This window comes from Salmo trutta, chromosome 13 (genome assembly GCF_901001165.1).
Source record: "Salmo trutta chromosome 13, fSalTru1.1, whole genome shotgun sequence".
In the NCBI taxonomy this organism is placed as follows: Eukaryota; Metazoa; Chordata; class Actinopteri; order Salmoniformes; family Salmonidae; genus Salmo; species Salmo trutta.
In genome coordinates this window covers 32,848,906-32,865,962 of record NC_042969.1, presented here as the reverse complement: position 1 = coordinate 32,865,962, position 17,057 = coordinate 32,848,906, and the positions used below count along the sequence as shown (strand labels likewise).

At 46.1% G+C, this 17,057-nt stretch overlaps 2 protein-coding genes across 7 annotated transcripts in view; one reads left to right on the top strand and one right to left on the bottom strand.

The window, feature by feature from the left end:
- The window catches only part of LOC115205667 (UDP-N-acetylglucosamine--peptide N-acetylglucosaminyltransferase 110 kDa subunit), a 36,860-nt gene extending 32,904 nt beyond the window's left edge, over positions 1-3,956 (bottom strand). For 4 of the 6 annotated variants that reach the window (XM_029771868.1, XM_029771870.1, XM_029771869.1 and 1 more), the window contains exons 1-4: positions 3,555-3,956; positions 1,169-1,352; positions 406-649; positions 66-134 (exon numbers count right to left, since the gene is read on the bottom strand). In XM_029771868.1, the coding sequence (XP_029627728.1) occupies positions 66-134; positions 406-649; positions 1,169-1,352; positions 3,555-3,591 (534 nt within the window). In that variant the 5' untranslated portion in view covers positions 3,592-3,956. The remainder of the gene's footprint in view (positions 1-65; positions 135-405; positions 650-1,168; positions 1,353-3,554) is intronic. The other 2 variants (XM_029771872.1, XM_029771873.1) reach the window with 1 other exon arrangement.
- A 563-nt stretch (positions 3,957-4,519) lies between these two features.
- Positions 4,520-16,421, top strand: LOC115206759 (proline-rich extensin-like protein EPR1). Its single transcript, XM_029773962.1, has 2 exons — positions 4,520-4,549; positions 14,676-16,421. The coding sequence occupies exons 1-2, from the start codon at positions 4,520-4,522 to the stop codon at positions 16,419-16,421; spliced, it is 1,776 nt and encodes a 591-aa protein (XP_029629822.1).
- The last annotated feature ends 636 nt before the right edge of the window (positions 16,422-17,057 follow it).

Here is a 17,057-nt window from a genome sequence, read left to right as displayed (position 1 = left end):
GTAAATTTTCAAACAAAAGAGAGATTAGCAAAAAGCTGTGCAGGTGTCAAGCCCCTGGAACATACCTTAGCCTCTTCCAAACGCCCCAGGGCTTTGAGCAAGTTCCCCAGGTCGCTGCGGACACAGTACAGATCCTGAGGGACAGGAAACAGATTAGAGCTCCAAACCAGAAACGCTCTACTAGACTGACTAACATGTTATTTCAGATCTATCATTTGAGATCTACACCCGCATTAACATCTGCTAAATATGTGTATGTGACCAATAACATTTGATGTCAGATTGGGGTAGCTTGAGGGTGCAAGACATGTTCAGAGTCAAGGTCTGGCAGAAGACCAAAACATTGGATTTTGTGCTGGGCTGCTACCTTATGAGGTACACGAACTGGGTCCAAGGTCTACTCACAGGGTTGTACTGTAGGGCTGATACGTAGGCCTGGACGGCTCCCTCCATGTCCCCCGCTGCCACCAGGGCTGCTGCCAGGTTGATGTACCCATCGATGAAGTCTGGTTTCAGCCGCAGGGCATGGCGGTAGTGCTCTATAGCCTCCTGCAACTGGCCGCGCTCCTTGTAAACGTTGCCCAGGTTGGAGTAGGCTTCAGCCAGCATAGAATTCTGCTTGATGGCCAAGGTGCTGAAGTGGGCAGATCTGGAGGGACGGAGGTGGTGGTCACGAGGCTGGTAGACAGTACTGGAGAGATGTGGTGGTGTGTGGTCCAGTACTAGTACTTTGGTCACACTAGCTGGTGTGTTGTGAGCTAGTGGGACGACTAAATGGTTGTGTGTGTGTGTGTGTGTGGGGGGGTTAAACGTAAGTTTCATTCAAAATCACTTCCTTGTGCTTTCTGTACATAGTAAGAGCAACAAGCCAAAACACCAGAGAAAAACAGACAAATCCAAGCCAACAGCTGGATCACCTGTGAGAAGTGAAAACTGCCACCACCCCCTGTAAGAGTAATTTTAGAGACGCAGGAAGATTACCGACAGACCAGCTGCACAGCCAGCCATTCCTTACTCCTCAACACCACAGATGTGTAGTAGTAACATGACCTGTAGCAGCCAGAGTGCTGCAGCTCCAGCCAGTCACAGGCCCAGTATTCTCTCCAGACCAGGCCAACCATGTAGACTGACTGCATTGTGAGCTGACAACCCTCGCTGCCCACCTCACCTGTCGAGCCTGCGACACTGGAAGTGGATGGAGGAGAGCAACAGCAGCACGCCCGTGTTGTCGGGCTCCTGCCTCCACAGCTGCATACAGTGGCGCTCGGCAGCCTCAAAGTCACCCGACTGGTACTCCCGGTGCGCCAGCTCGGCCAACCCTTGGAAGGAAAGCATACGTTGTTTTGTCGGTTCTGTATCACCAACACCCAACAACCCGAGGAGGGGGAAACAACACGTTAGAAGAGATGGAAGAACATGAGGACAGAGACAAAATAATAAACAAGATAAAGTACTGGAGAAATCAAAATCAGACCATTTCTAAAATGCCCTTAGGTGCTAAATAATTGCGCCGTTGAAGTAGATCAATCAATAGTTTAATATAAATTGCTGTGTAGCAATGGACTGTCAATCACAGGGTATTAGTCACATTTTAGAGACAAATGTGTGGCTATAGGTCAGATAGCTACTGTTATATAAGCCAAGAAGTCAACCATCCTTGAAAATAGCAGCAGGTATTCTTCCTTTGAAAGATACACTACATGACCAAAAGTACGTAGATACCTGCTCGTCAAACATCTCATTCCAAAATAACCGGGATTAATATGGAGTTGGTCCCCCCCTTCACAGCCTCCACTAGATGTTGGAACATTGCTGCCACATTCAGCCACAAGAGCATTAGTGAGGTGGGCACTGATGTTGGGCTCGCAGTCGGCGATCTAATCAACCCAAAGGTGTTCAATGGGGTTGAGGTCAGGGTTCTGTGGTGGCCAGTCAAGTTCTTCCACACCGATCTCAAACCATTTATGTATGGACCTCGCTTTGTGCACGGGGGCCGTGTCATGTTGAAACAGGAAAGGACCTTCCCCAAACTGTTGCCACAAAGTACAATGCACAGAATCGTCTAGAATGTCATTGTATGCTGTAGCGTTAAGATTTCCCTTCACCGGAACGTAGCCCGAACCATGAAAAACTGCCCCAGACCATTATTCCTCCTCCACCAAACTTTACAGTTGGCACTATGCAGTCGGGCTGGCAGCGTTCTACTGGCATCCGTCAAACCTAGATTCGTCTGTCAGATTGCAAGATGGTGAAGCGTGATTCATCACTACAGAGAAAATGTTTCCACTGCTCCAGAGTCCAATGGCGGCGAGCTTTACACCTCTCCAGCCAATGCTTGGCATTGTGCATGGTGATCTTAGGCTGCTTGGCCATGGAAACCCATTTCATAAAGCTCCCGACAAACAGTTATTGTGCTGATGTTGCTTCCAGAGGCAGTTTGGTACTCGGTAGTGAGTGTTGCAACAGAGGACAGACAATTTTTCCACTCTACACGCTTCAGTAGTCCCGTTCTGTGAGCTTGTGTGGCCTACCACTTCGTGGCTGAGCCATTGTTGGTCCTAGACTTCCACTTCACAATAACAACACTTACAGTTGACCGGCTCTAGCTGGACAGAAATTTGAAACTGACTTGTTGGAATGGTGGCATCCTATGACAGCGCCACATTGAAAGTCACTGAGCTCTTCAGTAAGGCCATTCTACTGCCAATGTTCGTCTGTGGAGATTGCATGGCTGTGCGCTCGATTTTACACTTGTCAATGGGTGTGGCTGAAATAGTCGAATCCTCTAATTTGAAGGAGTCCACACTTTTGTATATATAGTGTAGCTAACTAGCTAAATGATTAGCTGCTGTTAGCTATATAACAGTCAAGAACTTTAGAAAAATAGTGAATTAGGATTTTAACTAACGTTAGCTAGGCATCAGCTTCGTTATGAAAAGTATCAACATTAGCTAGTTAGAACTGTCTGACACGAAATATTATGAAAAACGCAATGTTGTGCGATAAAATGAAAATGGACCAAAGTAACGTACATAGCTAGATGAAATGTAAGGTGATTGTTTCCAAATGAACGCTAGTTGGCGGACAAAAACAACCCCCATCAACATCTAACGTTAGCTAACTAGCTAACAGTAACGTCAGCTAGTCTAGCTAAAATTACATTGATGCCTAAAATGTCAAGGGAAAACTAAACGGTCTACAGACAAAATATAGTCAATGCACAGTGTCAATTATCTACGTTACCTAGCTAAATTGCATGGTATCAAACGTTGGGGAAGATAACTAAAAATTACGTTTTGCGAGATTATGGTCAAACTAGCTAATACAATAACCTTCGGGAATCATGGCTGGCGGGTTCACCTACCGACATGATCAATTTTGTGTATTTACACAACAAATCGCTACATAGCCACACCTGGCTAAGTTACATAAATGAAGTTGGCGCAACATTTGGATTAGTTACACGCTGGCATAAAGTTTTAAAAAATTGTTCTGCAAGATGTTAGCAGACTCGTGTCATGTTAACAGCGTTAGTTAGCTAACGAGAGCTCTACCTGTGCTGTCAGCCACGTTTCCCACGGAGCTCGCCATCTCCTCGGTCTTCGAGTCTTGCACGGTGGTCGTCAGTGTTGTGGTTTGATAATATCAAATTAAGAGAAACGTTTAATTATATGCGTCGATTGGTCGACGTTTCTTGAGCTGTTGCTAGCTAAAGCTGTTAGCCTAGCTATGCTAACCAGAATCAATGCTAGCTAGTCAAGAAGAAAGCCACTCTCTTTTCAACAGTTGGCTAGCTCCTAAGTGAGTTACTGTCCTTGTAATATATACGTCTAACTGCTAACAATCAACGTACTGCTACGGGACTCAAATAATTATTCCTTCAAATTCGCAATCATGAAGTGCTGCTTCGTCCTCAACAAAGCGACTCCCGAGACACAAAATGGCGAATGAGCCTCAGCCAGGGACACATGTTTTGACAGAAAATAGAACCAATGAAAATAATAAATCCACAAACGGTACAGAAAATGAGCGTAATTTATTAACATTTTGATGACATATGAAATAATCATTCATTATTCAAATCTAACGTTTAAAAAAGTTTACAACGTTTAAAAAAGAGCATATGCAAACATTTAGTAGATAATAATTTTAGCGCGGATGGATACACCATCGCAGTGATGTTTTTGTGTGACGCATCATGTGCACTGCGGCAAATGGAAAGCCGAGAGAACGTTCTGAAAGATGACTTTCATTTCAGGGTTGTGAAGAGAAACCAAGGCAGTTAGCAGATGGAGAGACTGAGTTGTTATGACATTGATTGAAAGACAGAAAAATTACATGTGTTTGTTGGCAAACGAGAAGTAATTTAAACGTGTCTGGGTAGGGGCTGGGGACATAGCTGTTCACACCAGTGGTTGACCTCTTTCTCGTTGCAACATGATGAAACGATTGATGCATATTCATACTTTTCCTATACCCCCTCTGAGAATTGTGTCCAAGTACAACTAAGTAGTAGGTAATGTGCAGTGATAATGCACACTTTGGCAAGGTGAGCGCCACCGACTTTAGGCACTTCATTTTTTGACCACGACCAACAGGGGGCAGTCGCCACATACCTTTTGATTCATTTTTGTTTTATTTCATTATTGTACGGAAATGTCAATAATGTAAAGCACAGGTGTCAAACTCATTCCAACGGAGGCCGAGTGTGCGGTTTTCGCTGCCTTCCTTTTACTTAATTAATGAATTGGTAAGGAACTCCCCACACCTGGTTGTCTTGGGCTTAATTGAAAGGAAAAATCAAAAACCTGGAGACACCATAGGCCATCCATGGAATGAGATTGACACCCCTGATGTAAACGCTCTGCAAGATTGTCATGCACAGCCTATTATTATTATACCGTACATGTTTATTATTATCCAATTACACACAGCTATGTATATCCATTCTATGTATAACCATTCATGCATAACCATGTCATGTTGAACTTTTAACTCTATTTGTGGCGAAATTGACATGTTACTCACCAATGGTGTAACATACTTAAGCAAAAATACTTTAAAGCACTACTTAAGTGTTTTTTGGGGGTATCTGTACTTTACTATTTATAATTTTGACTACTTTTACTTCACTACATTCCTAAAGACAATTATGTACTTTTTACTCCATACATTTTTCTTGACACTCAAAAGTATTTGTTATGCTTAGCAGGACAGGAAAATGGTCAAATTCACACACTAATCAATAGAACATCACTGGTCATCACGATTGCATCTGATCTGGCGGACTCACTAAACACAAATTCTTTGTAAATTGTGTCTGGATGTTGGCGTGTGCCCCTGGCTATCCGTAAATTAAAAAGATTTGCTTAATATAAGGAATTTGAAATGATTTATACTTACATTTTTGGTACTTAAGTATATTTTAGCAATTACATTTACTTTTGATACTTAAGTATATTTAAAACCAAATACTTTTTGACTTTTACTGAAGTAGTATTTTACTGGGTGACTTTCACTTTTACTTCATTTTCTATTAAGGTATCTTTATTTTACTCAAGTACGACAATTGGGTACTTTTTCCAACACTGTTACTCACAAATGTAACCAGTTTAACAAGGCTATAACTTTTGTAAATACTTAAAAGTTTTGCATGAGGGGCCTGTAACATGGAATCTCTGGTGTGCAAGCTCTTTCTCTCCTCACTTTCTCTCCACTCTCTCTCTTTCTCTCCTCTCTTTCTCTCTACTCTCGCTCTCCTCTCTTTCTCTCCACTATCTCTCTCTCTCCTCTCTTTCTCTCTTTTTCTCTCCTCTCTTTCTCTCCACTATCTCTCTCTCCTCTCTTTTTCTCCTCTCTTTCTCTCCTCTTTCTCTCCACTCTCGCTCTCCTCTTTCTCTCCACTCTCGCTCTCCTCTCTTTCTCTCCTCTTTCTCTCCACTCTCGCTCTCGTCTTTCTCTCCACTCTCGCTCTCTCCTCTTTCTCTCTCCTCTTTCTCTCTCCTCTTTCTCTCTCCTCTTTCTCTCCTCTCTTTCTCTCCTCTTTCTCTCCACTCTCGCTCTCGTCTTTCTCTCCACTCTCGCTCTCTCCTCTTTCTCCTCCTCTTTCTCTCTCCTCTTTCTCTCCTCTTTCTCTCCTCTCTTTCTCTCTCCTCTTTCTCTCCTCTTTCTCTCTCCTCTTTCTCTCCTCTCTTTCTCTCTCCTCTTTCTCTCCTCTTTCTCTCTCCTCTTTCTCTCCTCTTTCTCTCTCCTCTTTCTCTCCTCTTTCTCTCCTCTCTTTCTCTCTCCTCTTTCTCTCCTCTTTCTCTCTCCTCTTTCTCTCCTCTTTCTCTCCTCTCTTTCTCTCTCCTCTTTCTCTCTCCTCTTTCTCTCCTCTCTTTCTCTCTCCTCTTTCTCTCCTCTCTTTCTCTCTCCTCTTTCTCTCCACTCTCGCTCTCCTCTCTTTCTCTCCACTTGCTCTCTATTTCTATTTCTCTCTCTTCAGCCCTTTCCTGTATCCCCACTCTCCAGCTCTTTACCATGTAAATAAAAAGCCAGGATCCTTGCTCTTTACCATGTAAATGAAAAACTGGGGTCTGGGAACAGAACAGACCCCAACATTTTTCACCCCTTCTCCTCCTCCCTAACCCCTACCACCCTCTTCTCCCAAGCCTCTCCACCTGATTGACATGTCTAAAGAGACCCTAAAGGATGTTGAGACCTTATATGAGAGTCATTAACTTCCCATTCTACGTTCTGCCCTGCCTGAGGATGTTGAAAAGGCGACACTCTGCACCGCTCTTGTTTTCCAGAGCCCATCTATGGGAACAAGGCTGACATCATTGACCATGTCGGGTCATCTCTAGTCCTCTCTGTGTGCTCAGAGCATGCACAGCCGCATCCAGCTTGTGTGTTCGTCCCCCCTTTTTTCATTCCATTCCCCTCCCTCCATCTCTCTCTTTCCACTCGGCTCGGCTGTGCCGGTTGACGATCGCCTTACGCAGCTAGGGCCAGGGAAGGGGAATGATGTCATGGGTAATGGGCAGTGTCTGCAGCGATTCTATCTCACATGTTTTATCTTTGTTCAGGCCCCATTACTGGTTGGGCCAGTCAGGGTGGATACACACGCACACACTATTCCACTTCTCAACCCCAAAGTTAACTGCTGGGCAGACTCACCAAAACAAGGGTGGCCAGAAATATCACCATTCACTAAACTCTCTTTATTTTTTTTGTTTTTTTTATTTCACCTTTATTTAACCAGGTAGGCAAGTTGAGAACAAGTTCTCATTTACAATTGCGACCTGGCCAAGATAAAGCAAAGCAGTTCGACAACATACAACAACACAGAGTTACACATGGAGTAAACAACATACAGTCAATAATACAGTAGAAAAAAAGAAATAAATAAATAAAAAATAGGCTGTGTTTACACAGACTGCCCAGTTCTGATATTTTGCCCAATTATTGGTGTTTTGACCAATCAGATCATATATTTGACCTATAATTCGGCAAAAGATCAGAATTGGGCTGCCTGTGTAAACGCAGCCATACAGTACTGAGCCCAATAATGTTCTGTACCGATAGTTGTGTCTCTTGTTTGGGGACCACATCTTATCTCATGGGTGACCAGAGGGATCTCAACCAAATTGTTTTAGGGTACGGATGGTCCAGTTTCAGATACCGGCAAATACAGTACCAGTGGAAAGTTTGGACACACCTACTCACTCAAGGATTTTTCTTTATTTTCACTATTTTCTATACTGTAGTGAAAACATAAAAACTGTGAAATAACACATATGGAATCATGTAGTAACCAAAACATGCTTAACACTTGTTGGCTGCTTTTCCTTCACTCTGCGGTCTAACTCATCCCAAACCATCTCAATTTGGTTGAGGTTGGGTGGTTGTGGAGGCCAGGTCATCTGATGCAGCACTCCATCACTCTCCTTCTTGGTCAAATAGCCCTTAAACAGCCCGGAGGTGTGTTGGGTCATTGTCCTGTTGAAAACAAATGATAGTCCCACTAAGCGCAAACCAGATGGGATGAGGTATCGCTGCAGAATGCTGTGGTAGCCATGCTGGTTAAGTGTGCCTTGAATTCTAAATAAATCACAGACGGTATCACCAGCAACGCACCCCCACACATCACACCTCCTCCTCCATGCTTCACAGTGGGAACCACACATGCGGAGATCATCCGTTCACCTACTCTGTGTCTCACAAAGACATGACGGTTGGAACCAAAAATCTCAAATTTGGTCTCATCAGACCAAAGGACAGATTTCCGCCGGTCTAATGTCTATTGCTCGTGTTTCTTGGCCCAAGCAAATCTCTTCTTATTGTTGGTGTCCTTTAGTAGTGTTTTCTTTGCAGCAATTTGACCTTGAAGGCCTGATTCACACAGTCTCTGAACAGTTGATGTTGAGATGTGTCTGTTACTTGAACTCTGTGACTCACTTATTTGGGCTGCAATTTCTGAGGTTGGTAACTCTAATGAACTTATCCTCTGCAGCAGAAGAAACTCTGGGTCTTCCTTTCCTGTGGTGGTCCTCATGAGAGCCAGTTGCATCATAACACTTGATGGTTTCTGCGACTGCACATGAAGAAACTTTCAAAGTTCTTGACATTTTCTGTATTGAATGACCTTCATGTCTTAAAGTAATGATGGACTGTCGTTTCTCTTTGCTTATTTGAGCAGTTCTTGCCATAATATGGACTTGGTCTTTGCCAAATAAGGCTATGTTCTGTATCCCACCCTTACCTTGTCACAACACCAATGATTGGCTAAAACGCATTAAGAAGGAAAGAAATTCCACAAATTAACTTTTAACAGGGCACACCTGTTCATTGAAATGCATTCCAGGTGACTACCTCATGAAGCTGGTTGAGAGAATGCCAAGAGTGTGCATCAAGGCAAAGGGTGGCTCATTTGAAGAATCTCAAATATAACATATATTTTGATTTGTTTAACACTTTTAGGTTACTACATGATTCCATATGTGTTATTTCATAGTTTTGATGTATACACTATTATTCTACAATGTATCCCTGTTGAATATACAATGAACAAAAATATAAACGCAACATGTAAAGTGTTGGTCCCATGTTTCATGAGTTGAAATAAAAAAAATAACATACATTTTCCATACATACAAAAAAGGTTATTTCTCTCTAATTTTGTGCACAAATTTGTTTACATCCCTGTTAGTGAGCATTTCTCCTTTGCAAAGATAATCCATCCACCTGACAGGTGTGGCATATCAAGAAGCTGATTAGGCCTCCTGGGTGGTGCAGTGGTCTAAGGCACTGTGCCACCAGAGATTCTGGGTTCAAGTCCAGGCTCTGTCGCAGCCGCCCGGGACCAGGAGGCCCATGGGGCGGCGCACAATTGGCCCAGTGTCGTCCGGGTTAGGGAGGGTTTGGCAGGCAGGGATATCCTTGTCTCATCATGCACTAGCGACTCCTGTGGCGGGTCCAGGCACACTGACCAGGTTGCCAGGTGTATGGTGTTTCCTCTGACACATTGGTGTGGCTGGCTTCTGGGTTGGATGGGCATTGTGTCAAGAAGCAGTGTGGCTTGGTTGGGTTGTGTTTCGGAGGACTCATGGTTCTCGAACTTCGCCTCTCCTGAGTCCGTACAGGAGTTGCAGTGATGAGACAAGACTACAAAAGGTGGTGAAAAAAAGGAAGCTGATTAAACAGCATGTTCATTACACAGGTGCACCTTGTGCTGGGGACAATAAAAGGCCACTTTAATATGTGCAGTTTTGTGACACAACACAATGCCACACATGTCTCAGGTTTTGAGGGATCGTACAATTGGCATGCTGACTGCAGGAATGTCCACCAGAGCTGTTGCCAGATAATTTAATGTTAATGTCTCTATCATAAGCTGCTTCCAATGTTGTTTTAGAGAATTTGGCAGTACTTCCAACTGGCCTCACAACTGCAGACCACGTGTAACCATGCCAACCCAGGACCTCCACATCCAGCTTCTTCACCTGCAGCATCATCTGATGGGTGCTGAGGAGTATTTCTGTCTGTAATAAAGACATTTTGTGGGGAAAAACTCCTTCTGATAGGCTGGGCCTGGTTGCCAAGTGGGTGGGCATATGCCCTCCTAGGCTGCGCCCCAGCCCAGTCATGTGAAATCCAAAGATCAGGGCCTAATTTATTTATTTCAATTGACTGATTTCCTTATATGAACTGTAACTCAGTAAAATCTTTAAATTGTTGAATGTTGCTTTTTATACTTTTAGTACTTTTGTTCACTGGTGAACAATGTCCTCCTGGGACCTTTAGGGAACCATACATTATCATCAGCAGGAGAAGAGAAGATTACAACACTGTGTAGAATATAGTTGGGTTACGTGGGGATCTTCCCCCTTTCCCATATGTCCCTGACTTGCAGTTGGTAGAACAGCCAGTAGGTGGACCACAAAGTTACCTTGAAAGTACACCGACTTTGTAAAGTAAACACTGCAGCAGAAGAAACACAAATATTATTGTTGTCAGCTGATCCTGACATTTTTCTGACTGAGGACCAATCCTCAAGGTTGTTTGAGAAAATGAATGGAGAGATAGAGTTGACAACCTATTCTATAGAATTACTTAATTCTATAGAATTAAGTAATAAAACGACCTGTGTAGGGAAACACTATTTCTGGGATTCTTATTTGTCACCATTCTTATAAACAGCATACTGGGGAAATGCCCATATGGATACACACAATAAATAATGAGCTACAAGATGGATACACTGAGTAAATAACAAGCTACTCGGTATCCTGTTTATGCTCTGGACAAACTGTCACACTGTTGTTGTTGATACACTAACATACTGAGACGGTTCCCTTATGTTATGAGTCACTTCCAGTGTTGTGGTAACTTGTGGGAATACTTCCAGCCAAGACAGATCTAATCCAGGTGATTATACATGACGTTCAGTCAGTCATATTACTGTAGTTCTACATTATTCAGCCAATATAAATGATTAGGCTAAGGGTTCCTGTCACCTCAGTTGACACCTCTGAGAGGTTTTACAAGGCTGGACGTGTAGCCTACATATCTGGGTTAAAATAGCATTCATTTCATTTCAAATACAAATACAGATGGGCAGGGTTTTCACTTTGGGGACTATTATGTTAGCTCCATCATGACAACCATGCTCAATCAAAGGCAGCTAAAGTATTTGAAAGAAAACAAATGGTATTTGAACCCAGGTCTGGTACATACAAATCATGCTGTGTTAGTTAGCCAGAGAGAGCAAAAACATCTGAGGTAGAGTTAATGTAGGGTCTCCTGCCAGCTACCTCCTGCTAGTTCTTAAATATCAGGTGCTGGGGGTTTGATTCATGGCCCTGGTCTTTATTTAAGGCGATTGTCAGGTGCGGACTGATTCACATGTTTTATAGCCACACATTTTGTGGTCAGGGTTGTTTCCCTGAACAAAACAAGTATACAGAAAAATCTACCCTTTTAAAGCTGTCTGTTTCTGTTTGAAGACATTTAATCTACACCTCCTGATTGTCCTCCAGCAATATGGGGGCGTAGGTTGTTCTGTGCCAAAACAGTGTGTTCATTGAAGAACACCTTATAGTCCCATAGGGCAGCGCACAATTGGTCCAGCGTCATCCGGGTTTGGGGAGGGTTTGGCCGGGGTAGGATGTCATTGTAAATAAGAATTTGTTCATAACTGACTTGCCTAGTTAAATAAAGGTTAAATAAAATATCACATAACTGCATTTCTGGTCATTGATCTAGGATATCTATCTCAACCTTATTCTACTCAGTGAGCAGTAATTCATCTCAAGTCTAATAACTGTCAAATGAGCAATGGCTTTTATGAGCAAGCAAAAGAACGGTCCCTTTGGAGCCGTTGGCAGTTTTATTGCATGTTGTTTTAACCAACTCCTGGTGTCAATAAATGAGAGTGATTATGTAAATCCAGAAAAGAGACTTTAAATTCTACAACCACCTAAAAGGAAGTGATTCCCAAACCTTCCATAACTAAACCTTCACCTACAGAGAGGTGAACCTGAGGAAGAGTCCCCTAAGCAAGCTGGTCCTGGGCTCTGTTCACAAACACAAACAGACCCCACAGAGCCCCAGGACAGCAACACAATTAGACCCAACCAAATCATGAGAAAACAAAAAGATAATTACTTGTACTTATAAGAAATCCCGATATGCCTTCAGACTAACCATCAAACCATCAAATAGGCAAAGAGTCAATACAAGACTAAGATTGAATCCTCAGCACGGGGGCCCATCAGGGGTGCGTGCTTAGTCCCCTCCTGTACTCCCTGTTCACCCACAACTACGTGGCCAAGCAAGACTCCAATTCCATCATTAAGTTTGCTGATGACACAACACAACACCGACAATGATGAGACAGCCTATAGGGAGGAGGTCAGAGACCAGGCAGTGTGGTGTCAGGACAACAACCTCTCCCTCAACGAGAGCAAGACAAAGGAGCTGATCATGGACTACAGGAAAAGGAGGGTCGAACATGCCACCATTCACATCGATGAGGCTGTAGTGGAGAGGGTCGAGAGTTTCACGTTCCTTGGTGTCCACATCAACAACAAACTGTCATGGTCTTAACACACCAAGACAGTCGTGAAGAGGGCACGACAACACCTTTTCCCCCTCAGGAGACTGAACATTTGGCATGAGTCCCCAGATCCTCAAAAAGTTATACAGCGGCACCATCGAGAGCATCCTGACTGGTTGCATCATCGCCTGGTATGGCAACTGCTCATCATCTGACCGTAAGGCGCTACAGAGGGTAATGCGTACGACCCAGTACATCATTGGGGTCAAGCCTCCTGCCATCCAGGACCTATATAATAGACGGTGTCAGAGAAAGACCCAAAAAATTGTCAAAGACTCCAGTCACCTAAGTCATAGACTATTCTCTCTGCTTCCGCATGGCAAGTGGTACCGGAGCGCCAAGTCTAGGTCCAAAAGGCTCCTTTACAGCTTCTACCCCCAAGACTGCTGTACAATTAATCAAATGGCCACCTGGACTATTTACATTGACCCCCGCCCCCTTTGTTATTATACTGCTGCTACTCGCTGTTTATTATCTATACATAGTCACTTTAACCCTACCTACATTTACAAATGACCTATAACCTGTACCCCCACATATTGACTTGGTACCAGTACCCCCTGTATGTAGCCTCGTTATTTTACTGTGTTACCTTTTATTTTTTACTTTAGTTTAGTTAGTAAATATTTTCCTAACTCTATTTCTTGAACTGCATTGCTGCATTCAGCACATGTGACAAATAACATTTGATTTGATTTTGACACATTGGAAAGAATGAACAAAAAAACAGAGCAAACTAAAATGCTATTTGGCACTGAACAGAGAGTACACAGTGGGAGAATACCTGGCCACTGTGACTGACCCAAACTTAAGGAAAGCTTTGACAATGTACAGACTCAGTGAGTATAGCCTTGCTATTGAGAAAGGCCACCGTAGGCAGACCTGACTCTCAAGAGAAGACAGGCTATGTGCCACACTGCCCACAAAATAAGGGGAAACTGAGCTGCACTTCCTAACATCCTGGCAAATGTATGACCATATTAGAGACACATATTTCCCTCAGATTACACAGACCCACAAAGAATTTGAAAACAAATCTGTCACGCCTGCTTCCGCTCCTCCTCTCTGGCGCTTGAGGGCACCAGGCTACCCGTCATCATACTCACCTGTTACCAGCATTACGCTCAGCTGCGCTCATTGGACTCTCCTGGACTCCCTCACTTTGTTGATTACCCCTGGATATATGTCTGCTCCTCTGTGTTGTTCCCTGTAATAGCATTGTCGTGTCGTGTTTATGTCCAGACGCTGTTCTTGTTCCATTGCATGTCCGTCTATATTAAATGGTTCACTCCCTGTACCTGCTTCTCATCTCCTGCATTGGGCGTTACACAAATCCAATTTTGATAAACTCCCATATCTACTGGGTGAAATACCACAGTGTACAATCACAGCAGCAAGATTTGTGACCTGTTTCCACAAGAAAAAGGCAACCGGTGAATAACAAACACCATTGTATCTACAACCCATATTTATGTTTATTTATTTTCCCTTTTGTACTTTAACTATTTGCACATCATTACAGCACTGTATATAGACACATTTCTTTATTATTTTGGAACTTTTGTGAGTGTAATGTTTACTGTTCATTTTTTATTGTTTAATTCACTTTTGTTTATTTATTTCACTTGCTTTGGCAATGTAAACACATATTTCCCATGCCAATAAAGCACTTTGAATTGAATTAACTTGAGAGAGAGAGAGAGAGAGAGCTTGTGGAAGATCATAGCAGAGAACAGTGTGTCAGTAGGGTTCAGGACCTGTCCTCTATATCTCTCCATTCTTCACCTGACCCCTCTCCTCCTCTTCTTCTCCTCCTCCTCCTCTCGTTCCCCCTGTCCCTGTGAAGAGGAGAGAGGTGATGAGAAGGTGGTACTATAGTGACAGAAGCTCTCAGTCTCTGCTATCCATTGCAGCGGTGGGGTGACTGACATGCTCTGACATGCTCTTTCTCTCCTCCCAGCAGATCCCTGCTTTTTATCCTCCTGGGAATTAGCCCATATCAGCTTCCCCCTCCACCTCCCTAGCACATCTACCCATAACCCCTCTACCCCCCCTCAGCCCTCCTAACCCTCCCTAGTCCTCTACCCAGCCCCCCCACTGCCCCCCAGCCTCTCCCAACCCCCTCACCTCTCTACCCAGCCCCTCTACTGCCCCCCCAGCCTCTCCCAACCCCCTCACCTCTCTACCCAGACCCTCCGCTGCCCCCCAGCCTCTCCCAACCCCCTCACCTCTCTACCCAGACCCTCCACTGCCCCCCAGCCTCTCCCAACCCCCTCACCCCTCTACCCAGACCCTCCACTGCCCCCCAGCCTCTCCCAACCCCCTCACCTCTCTACCCAGCCCCTCCGCTGCCCCCCAGCCTCTCCCAACCCCCTCACCCCTCTACCCAGACCCTCCGCTGCCCCCCAGCCTCTCCCAAACCCTCACCCCTCTACCCAGACCCTCCACTGCCCCCCAGCCTCTCCCAACCCCCTCACCTCTCTACCCAGACCCTCTACTGCCCCCCAGCCTCTCCCAACCCCCTCACCTCTCTACCCAGACCCTCTACTGCCCCCCAGCCTCTCCCAACCCCCTCACCTCTCTACCCAGACCCTCCACTGCCCCCCAGCCTCTCCCAACCCCCTCACCCCTCACCCCTCTACCCAGACCCTCCACTGCCCCCCAGCCTCTCCCAACCCCCTCACCCCTCACCCCTCTACCCAGCCCCTCTACTGCCCCTCAGCCTCTCCCAACCCCCTCACCCCTCTACCCAGACCCTCCACTGCCCCCCAGCCTCTCCCAACCCCCTCACCCCTCACCCCTCTACCCAGACCCTCTACTGCCCCCCAGCCTCTCCCAACCCCCTCACCCCTCTACCCAGCCCCTCTACTGCCCCTCAGCCTCTCCCAACCCCCTCACCTCTCTACCCAGACCCTCTACTGCCCCCCAGCCTCTCCCAACCCCCTCACCTCTCTACCCAGACCCTCCACTGCCCCCCAGCCTCTCCCAACCCCCTCACCCCTCTACCCAGCCCCTCTACTGCGCCCCCTCAGCCTCTCCCAACCCCCTCACCCCTCTACCCAGCCCCTCTACTGCCCCTCAGCCTCTCCCAACCCCCTCACCCCTCTACCCAGCCCCTCTACTGCCCCCCAGCCTCTCCCAACCCCCTCACCTCTCTACCCAGACCCTCCACTGCCCCCCAGCCTCTCCCAACCCCCTCACCTCTCTACCCAGCCCCTCTACTGCGCCCCTTCAGCCTCTCCCAACCCCCTCACCCCTCTACCCAGCCCCTCTACTGCCCCTCAGCCTCTCCCAACCCCCTCACCCCTCTACCCAGCCCCTCTACTGCCCCTCAGCCTCTCCCAACCCCCTCACCTCTCTACCCAGACCCTCCACTGCCCCCCAGCCTCTCCCAACCCCCTCACCTCTCTACCCAGCCCCTCTACTGCGCCCCCTCAGCCTCTCCCAACCCCCTCACCCCTCTACCCAGCCCCTCTACTGCCCCTCAGCCTCTCCCAACCCCCTCACCCCTCTACCCAGCCCCTCTACTGCCCCCCAGCCTCTCCCAACCCCCTCACCTCTCTACCCAGCCCCTCTACTGCCCCTCAGCCTCTCCCAACCCCCTCACCCCTCTACCCAGCCCCTCTACTGCCCCTCAGCCTCTCCCAACCCCCTCACCTCTCTACCCAGCCCCTCTACTGCGCCCCCTCAGCCTCTCCCAACCCCCTCACCCCTCTACCCAGCCCCTCTACTGCCCCTCAGCCTCTCCCAACCCCCTCACCCCTCTACCCAGCCCCTCTACTGCCCCTCAGCCTCTCCCAAGCCCCCTGTTTATTGGGAGTAGCATCACATCCCCACTAAAGATCCCAGCAACAATGTACTGCCTGTCACAGTGATCTCTGAGTGTCCTCCAAAAGAACCTAAAACATGTTCACTCTACTGCCTTGTGCTAAGCTGTTTATTTAACTGTGATTTGACCAGTTATGTTTGCTAAGAACACATTCTGTCTTTCCAACAACCAACAGACGTTCCAGTGAAGTTCAACACGAGGTTCATCTTGTCCCTCTACAGCTATGAGCCCTGCAGCACACAGTAGTATATTTATATTAGAACCCAACGATGTGTTCATGTCCTTATAGAAACACAGCTTGTCTCGTATTGTTACTCCTTTATAATGTCTTACACCTATATGTCAATGGCTTATGCAAATACAACACATCTGGTATTGTAGCCCTACTGTGGTTGGTTTAATAGTGATGCATGTGAGACTCCTCCTTTGGGGCTTTGAAGTAAAATGTCCCTCGTATGAAGTCTCTCTGGAGTCTCCTTGGAGGGAGAAGTCCAATGATCATGGCTCTGCCAGATTTCATTTTGATCCAGCTGAGGGTGGCAGCGAGCAGGAAGTGAACCCAGAGACGGGCTGTCTGGGCTGGGGAAGGATTAGAGGAGACTACTCCTGGGTTGGTGGAGCAGCTGGGGC